This window comes from Aspergillus sclerotioniger, assembly GCF_003184525.1.
Source record: "Aspergillus sclerotioniger CBS 115572 chromosome Unknown BO94scaffold_26, whole genome shotgun sequence".
Taxonomy (NCBI): domain Eukaryota; kingdom Fungi; phylum Ascomycota; class Eurotiomycetes; order Eurotiales; family Aspergillaceae; genus Aspergillus; species Aspergillus sclerotioniger.
In genome coordinates this window covers 41,152-60,452 of record NW_020291016.1, presented here as the reverse complement: position 1 = coordinate 60,452, position 19,301 = coordinate 41,152, and the positions used below count along the sequence as shown (strand labels likewise).

General features: G+C 46.5%; 7 protein-coding genes across 7 annotated transcripts; 2 read left to right on the top strand and 5 right to left on the bottom strand.

Moving 5' to 3' along the window:
* Nucleotides 1-737: 737 nt before the first annotated feature.
* BO94DRAFT_522819 (diacylglycerol acyltransferase type 2A) lies at nt 738-2,436 on the bottom strand. Its single transcript, XM_025610195.1, has 2 exons — nt 2,001-2,436; nt 738-1,930 (listed from the first exon to the last, which is right to left on the bottom strand). The coding sequence occupies exons 1-2, from the start codon at nt 2,198-2,200 to the stop codon at nt 904-906; spliced, it is 1,227 nt and encodes a 408-aa protein (XP_025464338.1). The 5' UTR covers nt 2,201-2,436; the 3' UTR covers nt 738-903.
* Nucleotides 2,437-2,563: 127 nt separating this feature from the next.
* pxr1 (telomerase inhibitor/ribosome biogenesis protein PXR1) lies at nt 2,564-4,198 on the bottom strand. Its single transcript, XM_025612393.1, has 3 exons — nt 4,059-4,198; nt 3,133-3,982; nt 2,564-3,068 (listed from the first exon to the last, which is right to left on the bottom strand). The coding sequence occupies exons 1-3, from the start codon at nt 4,079-4,081 to the stop codon at nt 3,048-3,050; spliced, it is 894 nt and encodes a 297-aa protein (XP_025464337.1). The 5' UTR covers nt 4,082-4,198; the 3' UTR covers nt 2,564-3,047.
* Nucleotides 4,199-4,569: 371 nt separating this feature from the next.
* BO94DRAFT_537997 (SacI domain and endonuclease/exonuclease/phosphatase family protein) lies at nt 4,570-9,024 on the top strand. Its single transcript, XM_025612392.1, has 9 exons — nt 4,570-4,597; nt 4,649-4,740; nt 4,800-5,239; nt 5,300-5,504; nt 5,555-7,181; nt 7,229-7,528; nt 7,580-7,689; nt 7,747-8,078; nt 8,153-9,024. The coding sequence occupies exons 3-9, from the start codon at nt 4,909-4,911 to the stop codon at nt 8,755-8,757; spliced, it is 3,510 nt and encodes a 1,169-aa protein (XP_025464336.1). The 5' UTR covers nt 4,570-4,597; nt 4,649-4,740; nt 4,800-4,908; the 3' UTR covers nt 8,758-9,024.
* A 133-nt stretch (nt 9,025-9,157) lies between these two features.
* BO94DRAFT_604240 (uncharacterized protein) lies at nt 9,158-11,518 on the bottom strand (the record flags this gene model as incomplete). Its single annotated transcript, XM_025616455.1, has 3 exons — nt 9,158-9,967; nt 10,019-11,459; nt 11,514-11,518. The coding sequence occupies 3 exons, from the start codon at nt 11,516-11,518 to the stop codon at nt 9,644-9,646; spliced, it is 1,770 nt and encodes a 589-aa protein (XP_025464335.1). The 3' UTR covers nt 9,158-9,643.
* A 1,409-nt stretch (nt 11,519-12,927) lies between these two features.
* On the bottom strand, nt 12,928-14,436 carry BO94DRAFT_577492 (uncharacterized protein; the record flags this gene model as incomplete). Its single annotated transcript, XM_025615177.1, has 6 exons — nt 12,928-13,337; nt 13,393-13,545; nt 13,605-13,811; nt 13,861-14,254; nt 14,283-14,349; nt 14,424-14,436. The coding sequence occupies 6 exons, from the start codon at nt 14,434-14,436 to the stop codon at nt 13,098-13,100; spliced, it is 1,074 nt and encodes a 357-aa protein (XP_025464334.1). The 3' UTR covers nt 12,928-13,097.
* A 253-nt stretch (nt 14,437-14,689) lies between these two features.
* BO94DRAFT_522804 (putative AP-3 complex subunit delta) lies at nt 14,690-17,966 on the top strand. The gene is made up of 6 exons (XM_025610194.1): nt 14,690-14,710; nt 14,765-14,883; nt 14,934-15,130; nt 15,185-15,568; nt 15,621-15,849; nt 15,905-17,966. Coding segments are annotated over exons 1-6 (2,928 nt in total). The 5' UTR covers nt 14,690-14,708; the 3' UTR covers nt 17,902-17,966.
* Nucleotides 17,967-18,053: 87 nt separating this feature from the next.
* Nucleotides 18,054-18,833, bottom strand: BO94DRAFT_189609 (RAMP4 family protein). Its single transcript, XM_025606035.1, has 3 exons — nt 18,531-18,833; nt 18,338-18,467; nt 18,054-18,281 (listed from the first exon to the last, which is right to left on the bottom strand). Exons 1-3 carry the CDS (start codon nt 18,531-18,533, stop codon nt 18,175-18,177), a joined length of 240 nt encoding a protein of 79 aa, XP_025464332.1. The 5' UTR covers nt 18,534-18,833; the 3' UTR covers nt 18,054-18,174.
* Nucleotides 18,834-19,301: the final 468 nt, after the last annotated feature.

Here is a 19,301-nt window from a genome sequence, read left to right as displayed (position 1 = left end):
TTTGATGATACTACTGAGGACAGTAGGATGATTTTGAGACTGCTTCACGACTACTCACCATTACCGTTGCACGTGCTCTTGTGCTTTATTCTTCGCCCTTCCCCCTTTCTTGCCCTTTCTTGCCCCTTTCTCGCCTCTTTCTGTATGCCGTGCTTCATGTTATTCCGCCTTTCTTTCTATATACCCTTTTTGGACCGATCTAGATACCCGATATTCCTTTTCCCATCCTCTTTCTTTGACTTGTTCCTCTTTTCTTTCTTTCCTTCTTTCCTTCTTTCCTTCTTTCCTTCTTTCCTTCTTTCCTTCTTTCTTTCTTTCTTTCTTTCTTTCTTTCTGTCTCTCTATCTCTCTCTCCTTCTCTCTTCCTGTTGTTTTTTACACCGTCACGTCTGTCTAGAAGTGGTATATGGATTAGTAATGACATGATCATGGAGAGACAAGGGCCATCATCGCTTCTCAATCTGAATTTTAAATCCCGTCCTGAGGTGTACAAATTAGTCTATCCCGAGAGGGCTCTTAACACAACCGTTGAATTCGCAATTTAGATTTCAGAAAACATAATCCAAGAATAGAGAACATCCACATAATATGGCGCGTTGGGTCCAGATTTCTACTAGAGTTCATCGACATGGTCTCATGACACTCGTTCTACAGTCAAGGTGACTACTGACATTTTGCCTATTATCGATTAGATATTAGACCACTAGCCGTAGCAGCACTGGCAAGGCACATAGGGAGTATAGGATCTTGCACAGTTAACAGAGGAAACGAGGTACCTATCATGGCGATTACCCTTAAATTTCAGTAGAACCCAAGATTACTATGCTAATTTCATCCCCGGTGTTATATTTATAGATACAGAACGGTCTTATTTGCCCTTCTGACACTGATTATCAGGACATGTCAAGCAACAACTTCGATCTCTGATGTCCTATCCCTGGCATATACGTCTTTCCATTCCTCCCATAATCTCTCCAGCTCTTGCACGTACAGGGAATGAAGATGATTAATATAGTCATCGCCAATCTTCTCCCTATCTCGTTGCTGCATAACATGAATGGGGCGACCAACCACGATGTTCAGTGGTCGACGATATGGCATCAGACCCACATCATAGTTGAATACGCCACGGGCATGGAATAATGGAATGGTAAAACCCATTGTGTGCTTAACCAGCATCTGTAGTTTGTGTATAACGGGATGGTTTTCAGAGCGCACTTGTTCATAGAGGTCATTTTCACCAAAAGCCAATACCGGCACAAGATCAGCGCCTGTATGGATGGCTAATTTAATAAACCCCTTCCGTCTCTTTAGTACAAGGCGCAAGGTATGTGGAAGGGCATCAAGCGACTCGCGAGCGCCGCCTATGACGATGGTGATAGCACGGCCCATTCCTTCACCATCAATGCCGCCCTTTGTGAGCAGGTTCTCGCAGGATTCGCGAGAAACACTGGCAATTCCCATAGCAAGCGCATACTCCCTATAAAATGGAATCCGGAAATTTGAATCCAGTGTAAGCAGGGTGTTCGTGATACCAGGAAAAAGCCTTGAAAATCCCAGAGCCTCGGTGGCAAACGCCGCAAATGCACCATGGGAGATAATGCCATGTGGGTGGTATCCGAAAATATATTTCCGCGTGGGAAGAAGAGTTTCTGACCGATGCAAATGGGCTGGAAAATATGATGCATATATTGACCACACACCAAGTGAGCGTAAAAAATCGCTTCGACCTTTTAAAGTGCCCGAGGTAGCTGCGGATGAAAATAGAGAGATATAGATGATGTAAGGCAGTAGGAGAGGCCAGAATAGAGGGATTGCACAAGCGAAGAAGAATCCTGTTAGAAAGATCGCTATTGTCAGGGTATGACACAAAACCACCAGAGTCTGCAAACGCCGTTCGAGTCCGATATTGAGTGGTGCCCAATGAACACTGGGAGCAATTGTCAGACGTAGAGACTCGCCAGAGGGGAAGTCCACATTACACATGGTCAACTTCTTACCTTGGTCTCTTTTGTTCCCTCCGGGGTCCGTGGGAATGGCGGGGTGTAATACCACTAGGAATCGCGGATGGGCTTTTGTTGTATGGTGAACCCACCCGCTTCCAGAGCTTCTCGAAAGACCCCTCGGCAGGTATATGTTGCAGGGCTGCATTTTCCTGGCCAAGCGAAACAGGGACCGGAGAAGTATCGGAGGCCGACATCCGTAGACTAGACGCATATACTGCACCCGAACCTGCGATGCCGAGATCAGATGTGTTTAGAGCATTAGGGACAACAAGGAGTGACACTGATCATGTACCACGTGTAGGGATAAAAGCTCGGTTTATTCGAGGTCAAAATTGGACGATGGCCACCGAAGTGTCCAGGTATGACTGGTCAGTTAAGTAGGCTGCTAGGCGGCAGATTAGTTCAGCGCCTACAATTCCCGCGGGGAGAGAGAGATGGGAGATATATTGGTCATGGGCACGGCGTCTCGGTGACGTGCTATGGAATGTATGAGCCTGAGGTTCCGCGCCCGCCGCCGTACAGGGTCTAGACACAGTGGGGCAGGCCTTGATACAATGTGGGACAACTGGCTACTAACTAGTAACAGGACCGCCAGCTGACATTTGCCTTCCTTAATTGGTTAGATTAGCTACTCCGATGTATTTGCCACAACGAGACCGTCCCGTCACAGTATCAAGGAGATAATAGAAGTAGCCCTAATGATGAAGGGATAAAGTGACACATAGCAACGACCTTCCTCCCAATCAAAAAGTCAGAGGCTAGGGTTATTTTGCCTTTCTTAGCAAATGTACCTGCAATGGCAAACCCAGTACAATTCTACAGTAACGAAACGAATAAGTCTAAGGCATATACGGAGTAGCAGCCGGGGACTCAAAAGGATCCTCCCCAACCCCAACATTCCCCCCATGCTGCCGTTCTAGACGCTACATGCAAGCCTTCCTGGTATCAAGGTCTAGCGCAGCTTAATATCAGAAAAAAGCCGAGAAAGGAGTATGGTGAAGTCTATATGATTAGGATCGCTTCTAAGGGAGGTATCCCGCGCTATGATTTGACCATAAATATCTGCAACATATCACATATCAGCTTCCGTAAACAAGATGAAAATTTCATAAAATTCGGCACTCACCTCATTAAGAGACTTCTCATCCAAAAGAGCCTTCTTTTTTTGTGCAATATGTCGGCCTCTGAAGACATGTCTTCCCATAGGACGGCGCTCTTTCGACAAAACTTTAGCAGCCGGTAAAGGCTCTTTATGGCCATTGGTGGACGGCGTATCTGCTCGTTCGGAAGACCTCGTGTTCTTATCTTCGGAACGCACAGGCTCAGGCACTTCAACTTGTTTTCTCTTCTTGTCTTTCTTCTCCTGACGGTCCTTAGACTTAGACTTAGACTTTTTTCTTTTGATGTTCCCATCGGGTTGATCTCGCTCTTTATCATAATCCTGACTTCCATCTGTAGGGCTACCATCAGTACTCATTTGCCCTTTCCCATCTCCGAATACCGAAACAGAGGTTTTGATCTCCTGTTCATCTTTCGGGTTGCTCTGCAAGTCCTCGGTAGCAAGTGCCTCAATCTTTTCTTGAGCCAATAAACCGCCACTTATGAATGTGACTGTTTGCCATTTAGAAGCAGCATATCGTGCCAATTTCGCATTGTCGCGCTTTTGCTGCTCGATTTGTAGATCTGCATCTGACTTGCCGTTCAATCTTCCTAGCAAGCCTTTGAATGCATCAAGCCCAGTGGGCTCATCTAGGGGATCTCGCTTGGGTCGCGCTCCGAGACCAAGTGTATCATCTTTCAGAACAACTTTGATGTGAGTTGCACTCGCTGCGGTAAACATTTCAGCATGTGCAGCATTGCGTGCACCCAGGAAACTCCCGGGAGTCCATCCCTGAGAGCTTAGTATTTTGTGTCCGAAACCACTTGTTGACCGTGACCAATTTGTATTATTAGGATCATGGGAGATTTTGATTTTTCTGGGCCACTGCCTAGTCAGAATGCATGCAAATGTAGGTAGACATATGTAAAGGACTGTAAACACAAGTCACTTACTTGCGAGGTGCTGCAAGACCCATTTGCTGTAACGGGATATGGTATTTAAAGTACCTCCAAAAAGATCCTTTCTCTCAAACTCCTCTTCCGTATTGACTAGTCGATATGAACTTTGACTTCTATTTTTCCGCTTCTCAAATTTCCACTGATTCCTCGAAGATACTTATCAAATCACACAGGCGAAGGTTTAGGGAACGACAGCCAAATACTGAAAGTACGCATGAATACGATAAGAGTGAGCCTGGAAAAATTTTCTTCGGGCGGGCTACTTTGACCGCTTACCCTGTCCGGCAGTTGATAGGCTCTTCCCCCGGCAGCTAAAACTGCGGGGACCATGTTGTTCTCATATCAGTAATGGTAAGCTTGCTGTATTATTGATGCTACAAAGTGCGGTGCTAAAGAGTACCTACGGCTAATAAGTCTGGTCGGTTTCCTTGAATTCCTTACATCGGCTTTTATCGTCCTTATAGGATATTTTGGCAGTCAGCAGTCCCTTAGGTTAATCCCATCAGAGGAATAATTATCTACCGGACGGATAGGTAGAACTCGCAGAGGGCTACACAGAAAGTGGCAACTAATCTACATACTAGTCAAATTATGTACTAGTCGTTAGCTGCTTCTACGGATTACTACTCCGCAAATGTATCGCTAACTGAACCACATAAGAGGCTTGGGTACTCAGGTATCTGGAACGCAATATTTCCTATATATTTAACCCCTTCTCACGTGCTCTTTATCTAGGGAGACAGCGCCACGACGTCATATGGCAAAAGTTCAGCCGGAGCTTCTTCTGCAATTTGCATACAGATTGCTCCAACATGATCAATGAGGACTCAACAATAACTTAACAATGTCCGGTCTACGAATCTACACTCGGAACTATCCGAATCGTACGATTGCATTAGCCACCGCTGAATACGTACTGATCTTTCGCTCTGGCTTGGCAGAAGCGGAAATTAACGCCCAACATCACTCTAAGGCTACGCCGCGCTGCTTGGTTGATTTCGCCCCCCTATCATCCGTGGATTTGAAAGGCTATCGGGTCCTTGGTGATGGTTACGGTACGCTTGGGCTGGTTACTCTGGGCGAAGATGTTTTTCTGTGTGTGATCACTGGCTCTTCAAGGGCCGCAACCATCAAACCTGGGGAAACCATCTCGAGGATCAACAGTGTGGACTTTTGTAAGCCTTCGGCCTTTGTCCCTCGGTCATAGCTGTGCACAAATTGACATGAATTAAAAGTCTGCTTAAATCATTCAAAATACGAAGAGAGACTCGACTATGAATCCGAGTCCTCTTTCGCGGCTGAAGATTTCGACCATGACTTCAGCTTTGAAAGCAGAGAGCTGAATTCAGACCTTCCCTTTTTGGCTTTGAAGAAGCTTCTTAGTGACGGCAGCTTCTATTACAGCCTAGATTTTAATCTTACTGATCGGTTGCAGGACCGGTGAGCTAGCCTCCAGTTGTTGGATACCGCCATTGGCTGATGAATATTAGCTCAGACGAGCCGGGAGCTTTCGATATAGAGTCACTCGATGAAGATATGCTGTGGAATTCTTACATGATAAAACCCCTTCTTCTCTTTAGAAATCACTTGTCTTTGCCTGAAATACAGCGTCTTGACTCCTCCCAAATCCTGACATGCGTCATACGGGGGTTCTGTGGGACATTGACAATCCCTGCCTCTGCTCAAGTCTTGCCTAGTGCACGAACTCGTCTTCCAGCTTCATTAACAGTAATCTCGCGCCAGTCTTCTCGACGTGCAGGCACGAGGTTCAATTCTCGAGGCATCGACGACGACGGACATGTTGCCAACTTTGTTGAAACGGAAACAATACTCTGGGTTGCACCTGATATTGTATTCTCTTATGTCCAGGTTCGTGGCTCCGTGCCTATATTCTGGGAGCAGGCCACGGGTTTCCTTCCGGGACAGCAGAAGATTGAGATAACCAGATCCATTGAGGCAACGAAGCACGCCTTCGATAAACACTTTAAACTCCTTGAACTTGAGTATGGCGCAATTCATGTGGTCAACTTGCTCAGCGAATTGAAGCCAGGGGAAGTTGGTCTTTCTGCAAGGTTTCGTGATCTTCTAACGAAGAGCCCTCTAAATCGTCAGTCGTCAGACCACGCTCTGCTACAGTCAACGGAATTTGATTTTCACGCAGAGGCACGGGGGCCCTTGGGATATGGAGCTAGCGCCCAAATTAGGCATGAGATCGCACACTCTGTACAGGGATTTGCATATTTTCAGTCCGGCGAAGTTGACCCACTAGCTTTTTATGACAAACATCATGCGCCAAAGAGTTCCTCTGTCATACTTCAGCAAGAGGGGGTCTTCCGAACCAATTGCCTGGATTGTCTCGACAGGACTAATCTTGTTCAAACAATCATCAGTTCGATGGCTCTGGAAGCTTTTTTGGCTCAACAAGGGGGAGGCATAAGCCCCGATGTACAGCTGCGGCATTCGACTTTATGGGCAGATAATGGGGATGCCCTGTCGAGAATCTACGCTGGTACCGGTGCTTTAAAGACCTCATTCACGCGGCACGGCAAGATGTCCTTTGCCGGTGCGCTTGCTGATGCGCGCAAAACAGCTACCCGGATCTATGTCAATAACTTTTCCGATAGAGGTCGTCAAAACACAATTGACCTTTTATTAGGACGGTTGACAGATCAAGTACCGGTGCATCTTTACGATCCAGTCAATGATTTCGTATTAGAGGAACTGAGTCAACGATCACAAGAATACTCTTTTACTAAACCGATCAAAATTTGGACCGGGACATTCAATGTCAATGGGCGCCACGAGGGGCCTAATGCCGATTTGCGACAATGGTTGTTCTCACAATCTGATTTTCAAAGTGAAGATCCGTCAATATACGCCGTTGGCTTCCAAGAAATTGTTACGTTAAGTCCACAACAGATAATGTCAACAGACCCTACTACACGTAAAGCATGGGAGATTGCCGTACATACCTGCCTGAACAATCGTGCGGATCTTAGAGGAACTCCCAAGTATGTTCTCTTGCGAAGTGGCCAACTTGTGGGCACTGCCTTGATGATATATGTGAGAGAAGATGCTTTGGGCGATATAAAAAATGTGGAAGGTAATGTTAAAAAGGTAGGTACTTTCTACTCCATCGAGAGCATCCAGCTGACCTCGTACAGACGGGCCTCTCCGGAATGGCTGGCAACAAAGGAGGATGTGCCATTCGCTTCGAATATTTTAACACCCGGGTTTGTTTCGTCACCGCCCATCTTGCTGCTGGATTTGCAAACTACGACGAGAGAAACAGAGACTATGAGACGATTCTTCGTGGGCTAAGGTTCTTGAGGAACAGATCGATCGAGGACCATGACACAGTAGTATGGCTCGGGGACTTCAATTATCGAATCGGCCTTGGCAATCAAAAAGCAAGAGAGCTTGCCCAGCAAAAGGATTTTCAGACGCTATACGATAATGACCAGGTTTGTTCTTTTCTAGAAGATGTGTCGAACTTCACTGTTGACCACGCGCAGTTGAATTTGCAGATGTTAGCAGGTAGAGCCTTTCAATTCTACACCGAAGGGCCCATTACCTTCCATCCGACTTACAAATACGACGTTGGCAGGGATGATTATGATACTTCGTAAGACTATCTTTTGTTATTTCACTTTACTCACAACAATTAATCAAGTGCCTGCAGAGAAAAAGCGCGCATACCTGCATGGTGTGACCGGATCCTATGGAGAGGCTCCAACCTTCGACAGACGAAGTATAGCGCTGCGGATTTGCGGCTTTCCGACCACCGTCCAGTCTGGGCTCTGTTTACATGCATGATAAATGTCGTCGATGAGGCCCAAAAGTGCAGACTTCAGACTTCGCTATATAGTGAACGACAACATGCTGCTCATACCATGCTGCCGGATACGGCGAACCAGGTAGACACCGATGATGGCGAGTCCACGGCTCTCGAGCGCATTGCTTCGGGATTTCCTCCTGCTAGTTCAGATCATTATAAATGGTGGTTAACTAATGGTACGTCGACAAATCAGCCTTGTTCTTCACCTGCCCTATTCCCCAGTACATTGTTCTAATCTGTATCGGTTAAGGCACACCTGTAAAGTCGCAATTGAGGCCTCCAGCCGGCGATTGTGTGCTGAATATATATCGCGACGCAAACCCGTTCTCTTGTGACCAGAATACTAATTGGGCGTTTGCACCTGATTTCGCTACAAAGGGCGGGGATATGGGTACAGAAAAACCTCCCCTACCACCAAGGATTATGCCAATGGAACATTCCCGAGCTAGGATCTCTTCGGAGGCAGAATTATCTACAGATACCCGAAAACCTATCAAGGCATCAAGCGGAGTGAAAATCACACCACCACTACTGCAGGAATCTATCCCACCCGGTGCAGGTCAGAATTCAACAACAGCTCATCTTGCACCACGCTCATCGAAAGGTCTCATAGAAGGGATCGAAGTACCTCCTATGCATGGACCAGATCAGGTAGACGCCCTTGATTTAACACGGCGAACTCCATCACACCGGAGTATTTTAGACCAAGGTACTTCTGAACAGCAATACAAAGGTCTGGATTCTCACAGTGCTACCCATATATCTACGGAGAAAGCGCCGAGTCCAGCTACGAGGGATCTTCTTGGGGGAGTAATCAGTGATGATCTTCAATGGAAGCCCCTAAGGCCCAAATGATAAGTCCCTTTTGGGTCTGACATGGGCTGTGACATTACAGTTTGTGTCCGAATTATAGATTGGTCGAATCTGTTTTCTTCTTGCCCTGCAGTAAATTATTGCGGTCACGAATGCCCATAATGGATTACACAAAACAAAATGGCAGATTGAAAGAGGTAAATAGTCAGGCATCTATACAAACATTCAGTCACATGCTATGAGGGAAGGTCTATGGGTATATGTACATGTTCATGTTCAACATCCTAAGCATTTCATAGCGTAGTTTCAAGGCATGAGTAGCAAAAAGTTGGCCCCCAAGAAAAGAGAAGAGAAAAGAAAAGAGCTACATCCATCATCCCCAGGGGTATGAGAAACCAATCCCGAACAAACGAGAGGAAAAGTCATACCCATCCAAAGCAGACAGAATTGAAGAGGGCTCGGGATCCACAACACTCGCCAAGAGATGCTCTATAAAAAGCGACCGAGTTAGAGTTGGTTAAAGCCAAGGAACACAAGTAGCACATACCGCCTAGTAATGTCTCTTGGATATTAAAGGAGTTGCTCCCTCATAGAGTAATCCAGTCATATCGAGTACTTACTGACAGGCGCTATTTGCCTTGTCTTTTGTCATGCGCAATCTGAGGACGAGATCGTAGAACCTGAGTAACTTCACATTACACGGCAAGAAATTCCGTGATAGACTGCTTTAGGCTTTTTTTCCGTTTTTAAAGCCCTGTTAAACTTCAAGCGATTACCCCCAACCATCCACATAGCGAATGCACCAGGATCAGGAGCCTTGGAGCGTGGCTTTTTAGCACCTAATGCCCGATCAGCCAAAATGCATAGAGCCAAATGAATCAATTAATAGTAAGCACATGGGGAGAAACTGCGATATCAAAGAACGGAGTTACCCACCAGCTGGCTCGGCCTTTTTTTTAGGTTCTTCGAGTATAACGATAGCTTCATCAACTGGCGCTGCTGCAACCTCAGGAGGCGGCGGCTCTTGCGGAGCAGGAGGATCTGGGGGTGGGATAGGCTCCGGGGTCTTTGGCTTCTCAGGTATAGGCCACATATGCATGGTTATAGTCCAATCGGGTTCTATGACAGTTTCCCAAACCTGAGGAAGAATTATATCGCCATTGGGGCCTACTAGGTCATAGTGTCCCTCGGCAACATGAAGCCCGATTACTTCGATGTGAAGGAAGGCTTGGCGTATGAGCTCTTCCATTCCCTTCATCGACAGTCAGATAAGAGTGGCATATAATATGAGAGTAGACCTTACCTGCCAAGTGCAACACAATTCAAATGGGAAACTGAATTTCCTGCCGACAGCATCTTTGAACTTTATGGGCTTTTTCTTCTCCGGTGGAGGGGGGGCTGCGGCGGCGGCCGCTGCTGCTGCTGTCGCAGCGGCGACTGCCTCTGCCGCTGCTGCATTTGCTGCCTCTGTGGCTGCTGCCGCCGCCTCGGCCGCCGCCGCCGTCGCCGCCTCTTCAGCCTCTTGCTTTGCTTTTGCAGCTTCTTCGGCGGCTTTTTGTTCTGCCTCTGCCCTTGCACGTGCTGCAGCCTCCTCTGTAATCTTCTTCTCATGCGCAGCACGTTCCTCTCTGGAGACCTGTTCGGCCGCCTCTTGCTCGATTGCAGCTTGCCGGGCAGCCTCCCGGGCTTCCCGGGCTTCGCGTTCAGTCCGCTCTTCCATTATCAACTTTTCCAGCCTTGCAATAGCCTCATCCTTTGCTGTATCAACCGGCGCCGGCGCCGGCGCCGGTGCAGGAGCAGGCGATTCACTAGACTCAACTTGGCTTGGTGAAGGCACACGTGGATATGGGTTGAAATACGGTGAAATCATCCCCGGGACGATGGGATAGGGCTCTCTGAAAGGGTAATAGCTTCCTGGTCCATAAGGAACCAGGTCGTGGGGGCCCAAGGGAGGCGCGCCATAGGGAGATGGGCCATGAGGCGAAATATGATGAGACATCGCGTGCTGTGGTGGGTTATGACCATCTCCGCGGCTATGGGAAGCTGTCGAAACTTGATGGGGATGATGCCCTGGATGGTGCTCGTGAACGAAAAATGGTGGCATTGGAGGGCCATGGGGTTGCTGTAACTGAGAGGTATATCCGTAGACTGGGTGAGTGTACGTCGTCTGCTGGCCGACTTGACCATTGTGGCTGAGTCTTACTAGCTGGTCGGAGGGAGGAAGACCAGCTGGGTGCATGAAAGGCGCATGAGGTATACTAGTCCCGCTCGGATAAACGTACGACGGCCCAGGGGACGAGCTGCGGGCATAACCTGGGACTTGGGGCACAGATGACCAATATCTTCTTTCTTGCGATGCGTGGCCATAGGGACTTCCGTATTCTTCAGCCGAATCAGCACTTTCTGGTGAGTCTGGAGAAGGATGGCGACGAGAACGGCGGGAAAATGTGTCCCTTTCCTGGACCAAATGTCGCCTGGCTGAGTGGCGACGGTCGGCGGTTGAAGTTGGGCCAGTTATGATACTGCGAGTGCGAGTACGACGTGTCGTTCGAGGTCGAGACGCCGAATCAGAAGGTTTTATTTCGTCGGGATAAGTAAGATGGGCCCATTCTTCATAATGGTCATGGTATCCATGACTCTCGGAGTCGGAGATTGGAGACACTTGCACCCCTGATGAGTCTTCCTCATCAGATAAGGAGGAATGATCTGAATCGTGTGGGCTGGGACCAATGGTAATATTGAACCTGTTTGACTGTCAGTTCCCAGCACTATCAATGATCATTCGTGCTGATACACACGTCATTGTGGTAGCCAAAGTTCTTGACTCATCACCTGCAACTCTGACTCTTGATGTTTAATCCTAAACCCCAATGAATATAGATCAGCGAGGCAAAGGGGTACTGAAAGTATCCGATAGAATGCCCCGGTATTTATTGGATGACGATCTAAAATTTCGAGGCTTTCGATGTATCACGGTTAGTTGAATGACGCAGGCTAGCCAGAGTTGTATAGAGTGTTTTAACCCTCTATGGCCCTCGGCATTAGAGGAGCATTCATTGTTAGTGTCTGATTATGGCCAGTACCATCCAAGCGTAAATGCACAATGGTGCAATTGGATATTGGCTTTCTAGAGTATGGCTTTAGTGGAATTAGGCGCACATCAGCTGCAGAGTAGAGTGGAAATCCCCAATTTGAGCCAGGCAGGCCAGGGAAGAGGGGGGGGGGAGGGGGAATAAAAATAAAAATAAAAATAGACAAATAAAGAGACAGGTGACACTCTCACATATAACACAGTGAGGCCGGGCTGAAGAAGAACAAGGAAAGCAGGAAGCGGGGAGGAGGAACCAAACACGACTTGTTACGGAAAAATTAACAAAGAGTGTAGAGTTGACGGCCTGATCAAATTAAGTTGTTTGGGCCTACTCCGTATAGTGGAGTTTTGGGCATGCCAGGCATGAATAATGGGCAAGGATTTTTATCTAAATGTCGTCACCGTTCATCTTATTAAGGTATTGTTAGGCACTGAGTTAGTCCGCTGCCCAAATGCCCAATCAATTCCATGTCAACTTGAGAAATTATAGGTACCCTAGTACTCCCTACCTAGCTACTATCCAGCTACGTAGATACCTACGTACCGCTGTCCCCACTATCAGTAACTTGAGCATTTGGACATCTCTTGACGCCATATAACCAACCTATGCAACCTAAGTAGGTATTATGATAGCTCTGGCACAGGAGAGTCAAGCTGGCATGCGTTTTATGTTTCAAAGAAGGTCTTCAGAAGCCCTAGAAAGTTTAGTTGACGTCCACATGTATCATTAGTCAGTCAGTGGCAACCCCTGTGCCTGGATTTTTTTGCTCTGTTACTTTGAAGCTCAGAATAGAAATGTTGGTGGGACATATACTTCCTATTAGACGCCCCAAAGTGAGATAAGATGCATTACACCTTATCTTTATATCAGGCTCAAGACCTTGAGATACTGTGTGGCCTACATACGATCAGCAAAGCTCAATTCTTGGACCGATTTAAATATCGAAAATACATACGTAGAATTGGCTATAGCCTCCGAATAATACTTACGCGAGACATCGTAATCTCTACATAGTAAGCACAAATAATCCTATGGGTAGGCCACGCTGAACCTTATACTCATAAATTGGCAGCCCTTGAAGCAAGTCCTATGGTTGACAAGTTGCTGGTCTACCCATGTGGTTTGCATTAGAAGATCAAATTGCAGTGTCCTACTCAACCTTATTATGTTATGTGGGTGTTAAGTAGCCCATGCCAGTGTTATTTATCAAGTCAGATTATTGTATTACCACGTCTTCTTTGTCCTTACATTTTCCTGCTCAGGTGGGAGGACGGAGGAAAACATCAACACCTATACATTCAAATTGCCCGGTCGATCGAGGAGCTCCTTCGCCGCAATAAGCTCGCTCTGATTGCCCTTCCAAATGTGAAGTTTTGAAGTTCGACTTTTCACAATCTCATCGAGCCTTTTCCTGGCGAAATTGGTCAGCTCATCAAGGACCTCGCTTGTTAGCGAGCTTCTCGTTTGTGCCGATGATTGGTCTTGAGAATGGTTATCTAAACGTTGTTTCCTTCCAAGGAGCGATGTAGCCTGCGTGAGCGTGAGTCATTGATTCCAATTGGCACAAAGATATCAGGTGTAGTACCAGGACTAATCCGTAGAAGCCTCTCAGATAATCGGTGCAGAGCTCTATGCTTCGACAGAAACGGTGTATGGAACCCTCCAAAAGCTGGAAACAGTCCCCTGTGTCCGAGGAAATCGCGCCAGAATACAAGAGTTCACCGAGAAAAGCATGAATCTACGTAGTGGAACAATCAGCTTCCAATTCACGGCGCATCTCATGATCAAGGATCATACATTCCAAGCGTTGGGCACGATTAAGAGCGCCTCCTCGAGGCAGAAAGCCGCCTGTGAGCTCATTCCCTGGGAATGATATAAATCTGCAAGTTCACACCAAGCCTCGGCATCTGTTGGAACAGCGTCTAGAAGGTTGATTAAACTGGATATAGCGTCCGTTGGCCTGGAAAGCGAACGTAAGAGCGCAATTCGACGCTTTTGTATAGGCTGTCCTAAAAGTTAGCCTTCAGTTCATCTGTGTGCAGTTAGAACGGACCAGGTTCATGGGATTTTCAGAAAGCACGAGGTCGTATTCCTGCAAGCATTTTTCAAGAGTAGATTGATTGTCCGCAGTTGCCTCTTCATACAGCCCTCTCAGTCCGGTTACTTTGTCATCAGTGGCACCGAACCGAGCCCCTAATTGCTCAGTACAAAGTAATGCAGATTTGTCGTCCCCAGCTCGTAAGCATGAAAATAGCAGTTGTTCTATTACACTGTAATTCTCAGGATCCTTCCCACCGTGTTCAGATGAGTGAGAGATGGTCTCCCCTCGAGAGTTACTTCGAAGTATCAGTGGTGCTTGCTGTGCGAAATAAAAGGCAGTGACTGGGTTCGAGCCATTTGCAGCTTGAAGCTCGGGTGTAATAGTCTGCATTATACGAAGCTGGCGACTGAGTAGTTACAATCAATGTAACACACTTGGGCATTAACCGTACTCCAGTTAATTTGGAAGACAAGGGAAATGGTTCGTAACGAATGGGCGAGCCTAAAACAAGACAGACAGTATTAGTATAATTATTTCACAGTGGGATAAGAAGAAATTAATTGCCTAATCTTGACCGCAGATGTTCATGATGTTTATCGTTATCTACCATCTGGCATTTACTCCCGTGACTTAGTGGCATATTAATCCCCAGCCTAGTGACTAACCAGTAGTAGTTAATTACAAGGACCCGCCGACCCAACATCCCTGGTCGGCAGTGAACTAGGGCGGTACTACCTAACTACGTAAGTACATAGTGTTGGCTATCAAGATCCATGATCTGGTATCTGGTTCAGAGTAAATGACACTTGAGTGATTGTGAACCCCGATTTTATCGAATTAAAGCACCAAGTCCTAGCACGATGTCGGTACCTATCTCTTGAACCTTCAAGTCACTACTGACATGCCGCCAACATAGGTTCGAGAAATCGCTTTATGACCTTATCAAAGGTCTCAGAAACCACAGAGGGACAGAGGATGAATATATACAAGATAGTCTGCGAGAGTGTAAGGCTGAGATCAAGTCGCAAGACATGGGTACGCAGACATCATTTATCTCAGCTTGCTTAGATGCTTATTTTTGGTAGATAAAAAGGCCACTGCACTCTTAAAATTGGTTTATCTGGAAATGTTTGGATACGATATGTCGTGGGCTTCTTTTCACGTTTTAGAAGTGATGTCGTCTGCAAAGTATCTTCAGAAACGAGCAGGGTACCTTGGAGCAGAGCAGAGCTTTAGGCCAGACACAGAGGTACTAATGTTGGCGACGAATCTTTTAAAGAAGGTCAGAGGGCTTCCCTCTAGGTATTTCTTCTTCCATTGACTAACAGTATTACAGGACCTGGTATCTCACAGTATCCCCAATATGTCACTCCCACTGATCACACTACCAACAATTGCCACGACATCCCTCGCCATGTCTTTACTTCCGGACGTCTTGTCCCGGATCTCTCACTCTCATGCTGTGGTTCGGAAGAAGGCTGTTATATGTCTCTATAGGCTAACCTTGGCTTACCCGGACGCACTAAAACTAGCATGGCCAAAGATTAAAGAAAGGCTCATGGATGACGAAGAGGACACTAGTGTCACCACAGCAGTGCTTAACGTTGTATGCGAATTGGGATGGCGAAGACCTCATGATTTCCTCCCTCTTGCACCAAGGTTTTTCGAGTTACTGGTGGATGGAGGCAATAATTGGATGGCCATAAAAATAATTAAGCTTGTATGTGTTATGCTCCTAGCGCATATACATATTACTTTCCTAACAATCACAGTTTGCGACTTTGACCCCACTCGAACCACGCTTAGTCCGAAAGCTGCATCGTCCATTAGTTAATATTATTCAAACAACTACGGCAATGTCATTGCTTTATGAGTGCATTAATGGGCTGATCCAGGGCGGTATACTTGATGGTGAAGCGGGAATCGAAGAGAAGGATGAAATTGCAAACTTATGTGTCGGTAAACTGCGGGGAATGGTGGTTTCTGACTCGGATCCAAACCGTGAGTACTGTCTAATACAGCAATTGAGATCAAGCAGCTGACAGAGAAGGCGTAGTCAAATACGTGGCGCTCCTGGCATTCAATAGGATTGTGGTCACTTACCCTGCGTTGGTGTCAATGCACCAAGATGTGATTATGTATTGCTTAGATGATGCTGACATATCAATCCGCCTACAAGCTCTTGAGCTCGCAACAAGAATGGTCACGAGTGATACCTTGCAGTCAATTGTTAGTCAGTTGATCTCCCAGCTCACGAATTCCCGACCATTGCAGAAGGGAAGGCACCTTGAAATTGAAGATGGGCGCTTCGAATGGGGGGATTATGAGTTGCGAAAAGATGCAACAAATAAGGCGCCATTTGCATTGCCAAGTGACTATCAGGCTCAAGTCCTGCATCGCATCATAGACATATGCTCTTTTGATAATTACTCAAACCTATCAGACTTTGAATGGTATGTCGATGTCTTGATACGTTTAGTGAAACTTCTTCCGGCAGACATCGAAGATACTTCTTTTCTACATGCCCCACACTATGAGCGTGAAACCCAAGATGGAAATCATATAACCGGCCGAATTGGTTCAGAGATTCGCAACATTGCTGTCCGTGTTCGAGACGTCCGGATGGAAGCGACTAGGGCAGCGGAGTCATTGATCCTAATTGACAACAGGCAAGCCCTACATTCCGGTGTACCAGCCTCGAGTAATAGTTATTTAGGGCCTCTGGCATGGGTTGTCGGTGAATATGCTGGATACCTTGTGTCACCCGGACAAACTCTTCACTCATTGATTGATTTGTCTAATGTGTCATTACCAGGGCAAACTCTTTCCCTCTATGTGCAGGCCATTCCAAAGGTTTTTATCCATATCGTTCGCGATAGCGATCAGCAATGGGGCTCTAGCAGGAGAAGTGAAATTGCACTCATTCTGGTGCGGGCTACTGAGTTCTTAGAAGCCCTGGGGTCACATCCAGATCTAGATGTGCAAGAAAGGGCCATTGAGTTTTTAGAGATCATGCGATTAGCAGCGGACGCCGCACGTTCAACAGGTCTTGGATCCTGTGACGCCCCTTTCCTATTGGCCTCGGTGATCCCTAGTCTCTTCGATGGGCTTGAATTAAACCCGGTTTCTGTTAACGCCCAAAAGAAAGTCCAATCTCCAGAGCTGCTGCGACTGCAACAAGCATTCAACAACGGTCTCTGGGAACTCTTCGACCATAATCCTGGACATTCCCTTGTGGAAAGCAAGCTGCCGTTCCATGATTTCTATTACAATCGAGAGGCGTCCGTGCTAGATAAGCAGGTCGTTGAGTGTGTCTCAGATGACATGCATTTGACTTCAGCTTTTCGAAATACTGGAAATGATCTTGAAGATTCGGCTGCTTCTGTGAAGCGCAAAGTGGATCAAAAAGAACGCAGTCGAGATGATCCATTTTACATCGGGGCTGATGATACATGGACAGGGATATCTCAGACGCATCGGCTCCCATTGCACGTCTCGAATGATGGCGAGCTAGATATTGACTCCATCCCAATTATTGATCTCAGGTTGAATGAAACGAGAGACCAACGGAGTGAACGCATACCAGCTCCCATACCTAGTGAAAATCGGTCAAGGGTCGGATCACACCTTAAAAAATACCACGTAATCCCAGATGAAATGATTGGGCACGAGGGAATGGATACTGAAGACACAGGGACCCTTATCAAATCGAGCCGGTCGCTCCTTTTGGTAGATTCGAGCGGTCTACAGCGCCTTTCTTTGAGGGAAGATAATATGTCACCGCCAACCCCCAAGAACGTTGCCGGAGTTGAGGAAGATGTGGAAATGGCTAAGGCCATGCGACAAGTAGAGAAAGTTCGATTGGAAATGCAGAGGGAGTCGGAAAGAGTTCATCCAACAGGAATCCCCTCAGAGGGTACGTTGGTCAAGAAGAAGAAACGGGTAAAAAAGGTTCTGGTCACTGGAACGCGAGAGAATGAAGAAAAACAACTCTCAACTGCAGATGGGAATGGCCAGCGCAAACCGAAAAAGAAGAGGGGCAGGAAACAATAGGTCTTCATATGCCCTTGACAAGTGAATATCGATATCTAGTAAAGACAATGAAATAGGTAGTTGGTTTATTAGTGTCTATATCCAAACTCCTCAAACGCGACCTGCGCTTCCCACCACATGATCAATGAGAGGACTAAAGATCCACAACATCTGCAGGTGGCACGTGAATCAACAGACATGGGATATCAATAGGGTGCGCTTATCGTCGTCGTTGCGCTTTGGAAAAACAAGGACTCCAAGCTGCCACATCCGGTGAGGGTATTATTGACGGACTCAGAGTATCAGGCGACTGAAATATGCGACAATGGTTGACCACAGCTTTGGTATGATCCCCAGGAACTCAAGGAAGACCCCACCACAGACAACAAACGCAAGTATCACTGTTTCACTGTTAGCTCAGGTTGCGGATGCAGCCAGTTGGTGTTTAGTGACGTACCTAACCAGCCAGTAGACACCGGTGACCTTGAAGTCTGCTTCAGCTTTGTACTTGTCCTGCCTTTACCACGCTTTGCAGATTCTTGTTTCGCAAATCTCTCATTTGCCTTTCTTTGTTGCGGTGTCTGGGCCTAAACATGGTGTTAATAACCTGTCCATAGTTCTTGTCAGAGAATCGAGAGTTGATGAATTACCATAATGATCTGCCTGGTGCTGTGCTGGTTTGGTTTATGTGAGGAGGGGTATAAAGGTTTATGGGCATTGACACATGGAGTGTGGACTTTATCTAGAAGTTTTCAATGATTCCATAAATATGTATTCTGTAATCGGGCAGATTGTAACCAGTACCCCTTACAAAAAGGCCACGTTGTGCCAAGTCTTACTCAAGGAGTCCATGTTACTTGACTAGTAGGCAATGTGACTAGGAAAGGTGGCACAAACAGGCCGGGCAATGTCAAAAGCATAATTATACATATTCTCAAATACGTGACTTCCTTGGGCACGCATTTGGGGCATCATGAAGAATGGAAGATAGAATAACTAGGTCCTAGATTGTGGACGACCTGCAATCACCCAAAGCCCAAGGGATTGTGAAGTATCATTGTTAGACGCCTCGGGCAATCCCATGATAAATAGCACGCCCTTCCAGCACTCCAGAATCATAGAATATATAAAAAGACAGGTTATTTAATTAAGTGATCTGTACACTTAGATAATTTAATAAATCGTTATTATAACAAACACCAGGAACTCTGGAAAGCAAGTAATTAGTTATATATTTATATTTGTGACTGCTTCGTCGGGTCCCTTCTTCATGTATGTAGAGGTTCCGGGCCTTCCTGCTGGAGGTCTTCCCCAAACCTTCCTCATTTGTATGTCAGTCCTCTAGTATATAGCTATATTGGCGAGTCTCTTTACTCTTAAATTGATTATTATTATATATATTTATTGTCTTTCTTCTTAAA

Coding starts and splice junctions, on each gene's coding strand:
- pxr1 (XM_025612393.1), bottom strand. CDS start 4,081: ATGGGTCTTGCAGCACCTCGCAA. Junction 3,983..4,058: donor GGTCTTGCAGCACCTCGCAA/GTAAGTGACTTG, acceptor GCAGTGGCCCAG/AAAAATCAAAATCTCCCATG. Junction 3,069..3,132: donor ATGAGAAGTCTCTTAATGAG/GTGAGTGCCGAA, acceptor GATATGTTGCAG/ATATTTATGGTCAAATCATA.
- BO94DRAFT_522819 (XM_025610195.1), bottom strand. CDS start 2,200: ATGTCGGCCTCCGATACTTCTCCGGTCCCTGTTTCGCTTGGCCAGGAA. Junction 1,931..2,000: donor AGGGAACAAAAGAGACCAAG/GTAAGAAGTTGA, acceptor AATTGCTCCCAG/TGTTCATTGGGCACCACTCA.
- BO94DRAFT_537997 (XM_025612392.1), top strand. CDS start 4,909: ATGTCCGGTCTACGAATCTACACTCGGAACTATCCGAATCGTACGATT. Junction 5,505..5,554: donor ACTGATCGGTTGCAGGACCG/GTGAGCTAGCCT, acceptor GATGAATATTAG/CTCAGACGAGCCGGGAGCTT. Junction 7,690..7,746: donor AGGGATGATTATGATACTTC/GTAAGACTATCT, acceptor AAGTGCCTGCAG/AGAAAAAGCGCGCATACCTG.
- BO94DRAFT_189609 (XM_025606035.1), bottom strand. Junction 18,282..18,337: donor GGTGTCTACTGGCTGGTTAG/GTACGTCACTAA, acceptor ACAGTGAAACAG/TGATACTTGCGTTTGTTGTC.
- BO94DRAFT_522804 (XM_025610194.1), top strand. Junction 15,131..15,184: donor CGACGAATCTTTTAAAGAAG/GTCAGAGGGCTT, acceptor ACAGTATTACAG/GACCTGGTATCTCACAGTAT. Junction 15,850..15,904: donor TTCTGACTCGGATCCAAACC/GTGAGTACTGTC, acceptor GAGAAGGCGTAG/TCAAATACGTGGCGCTCCTG.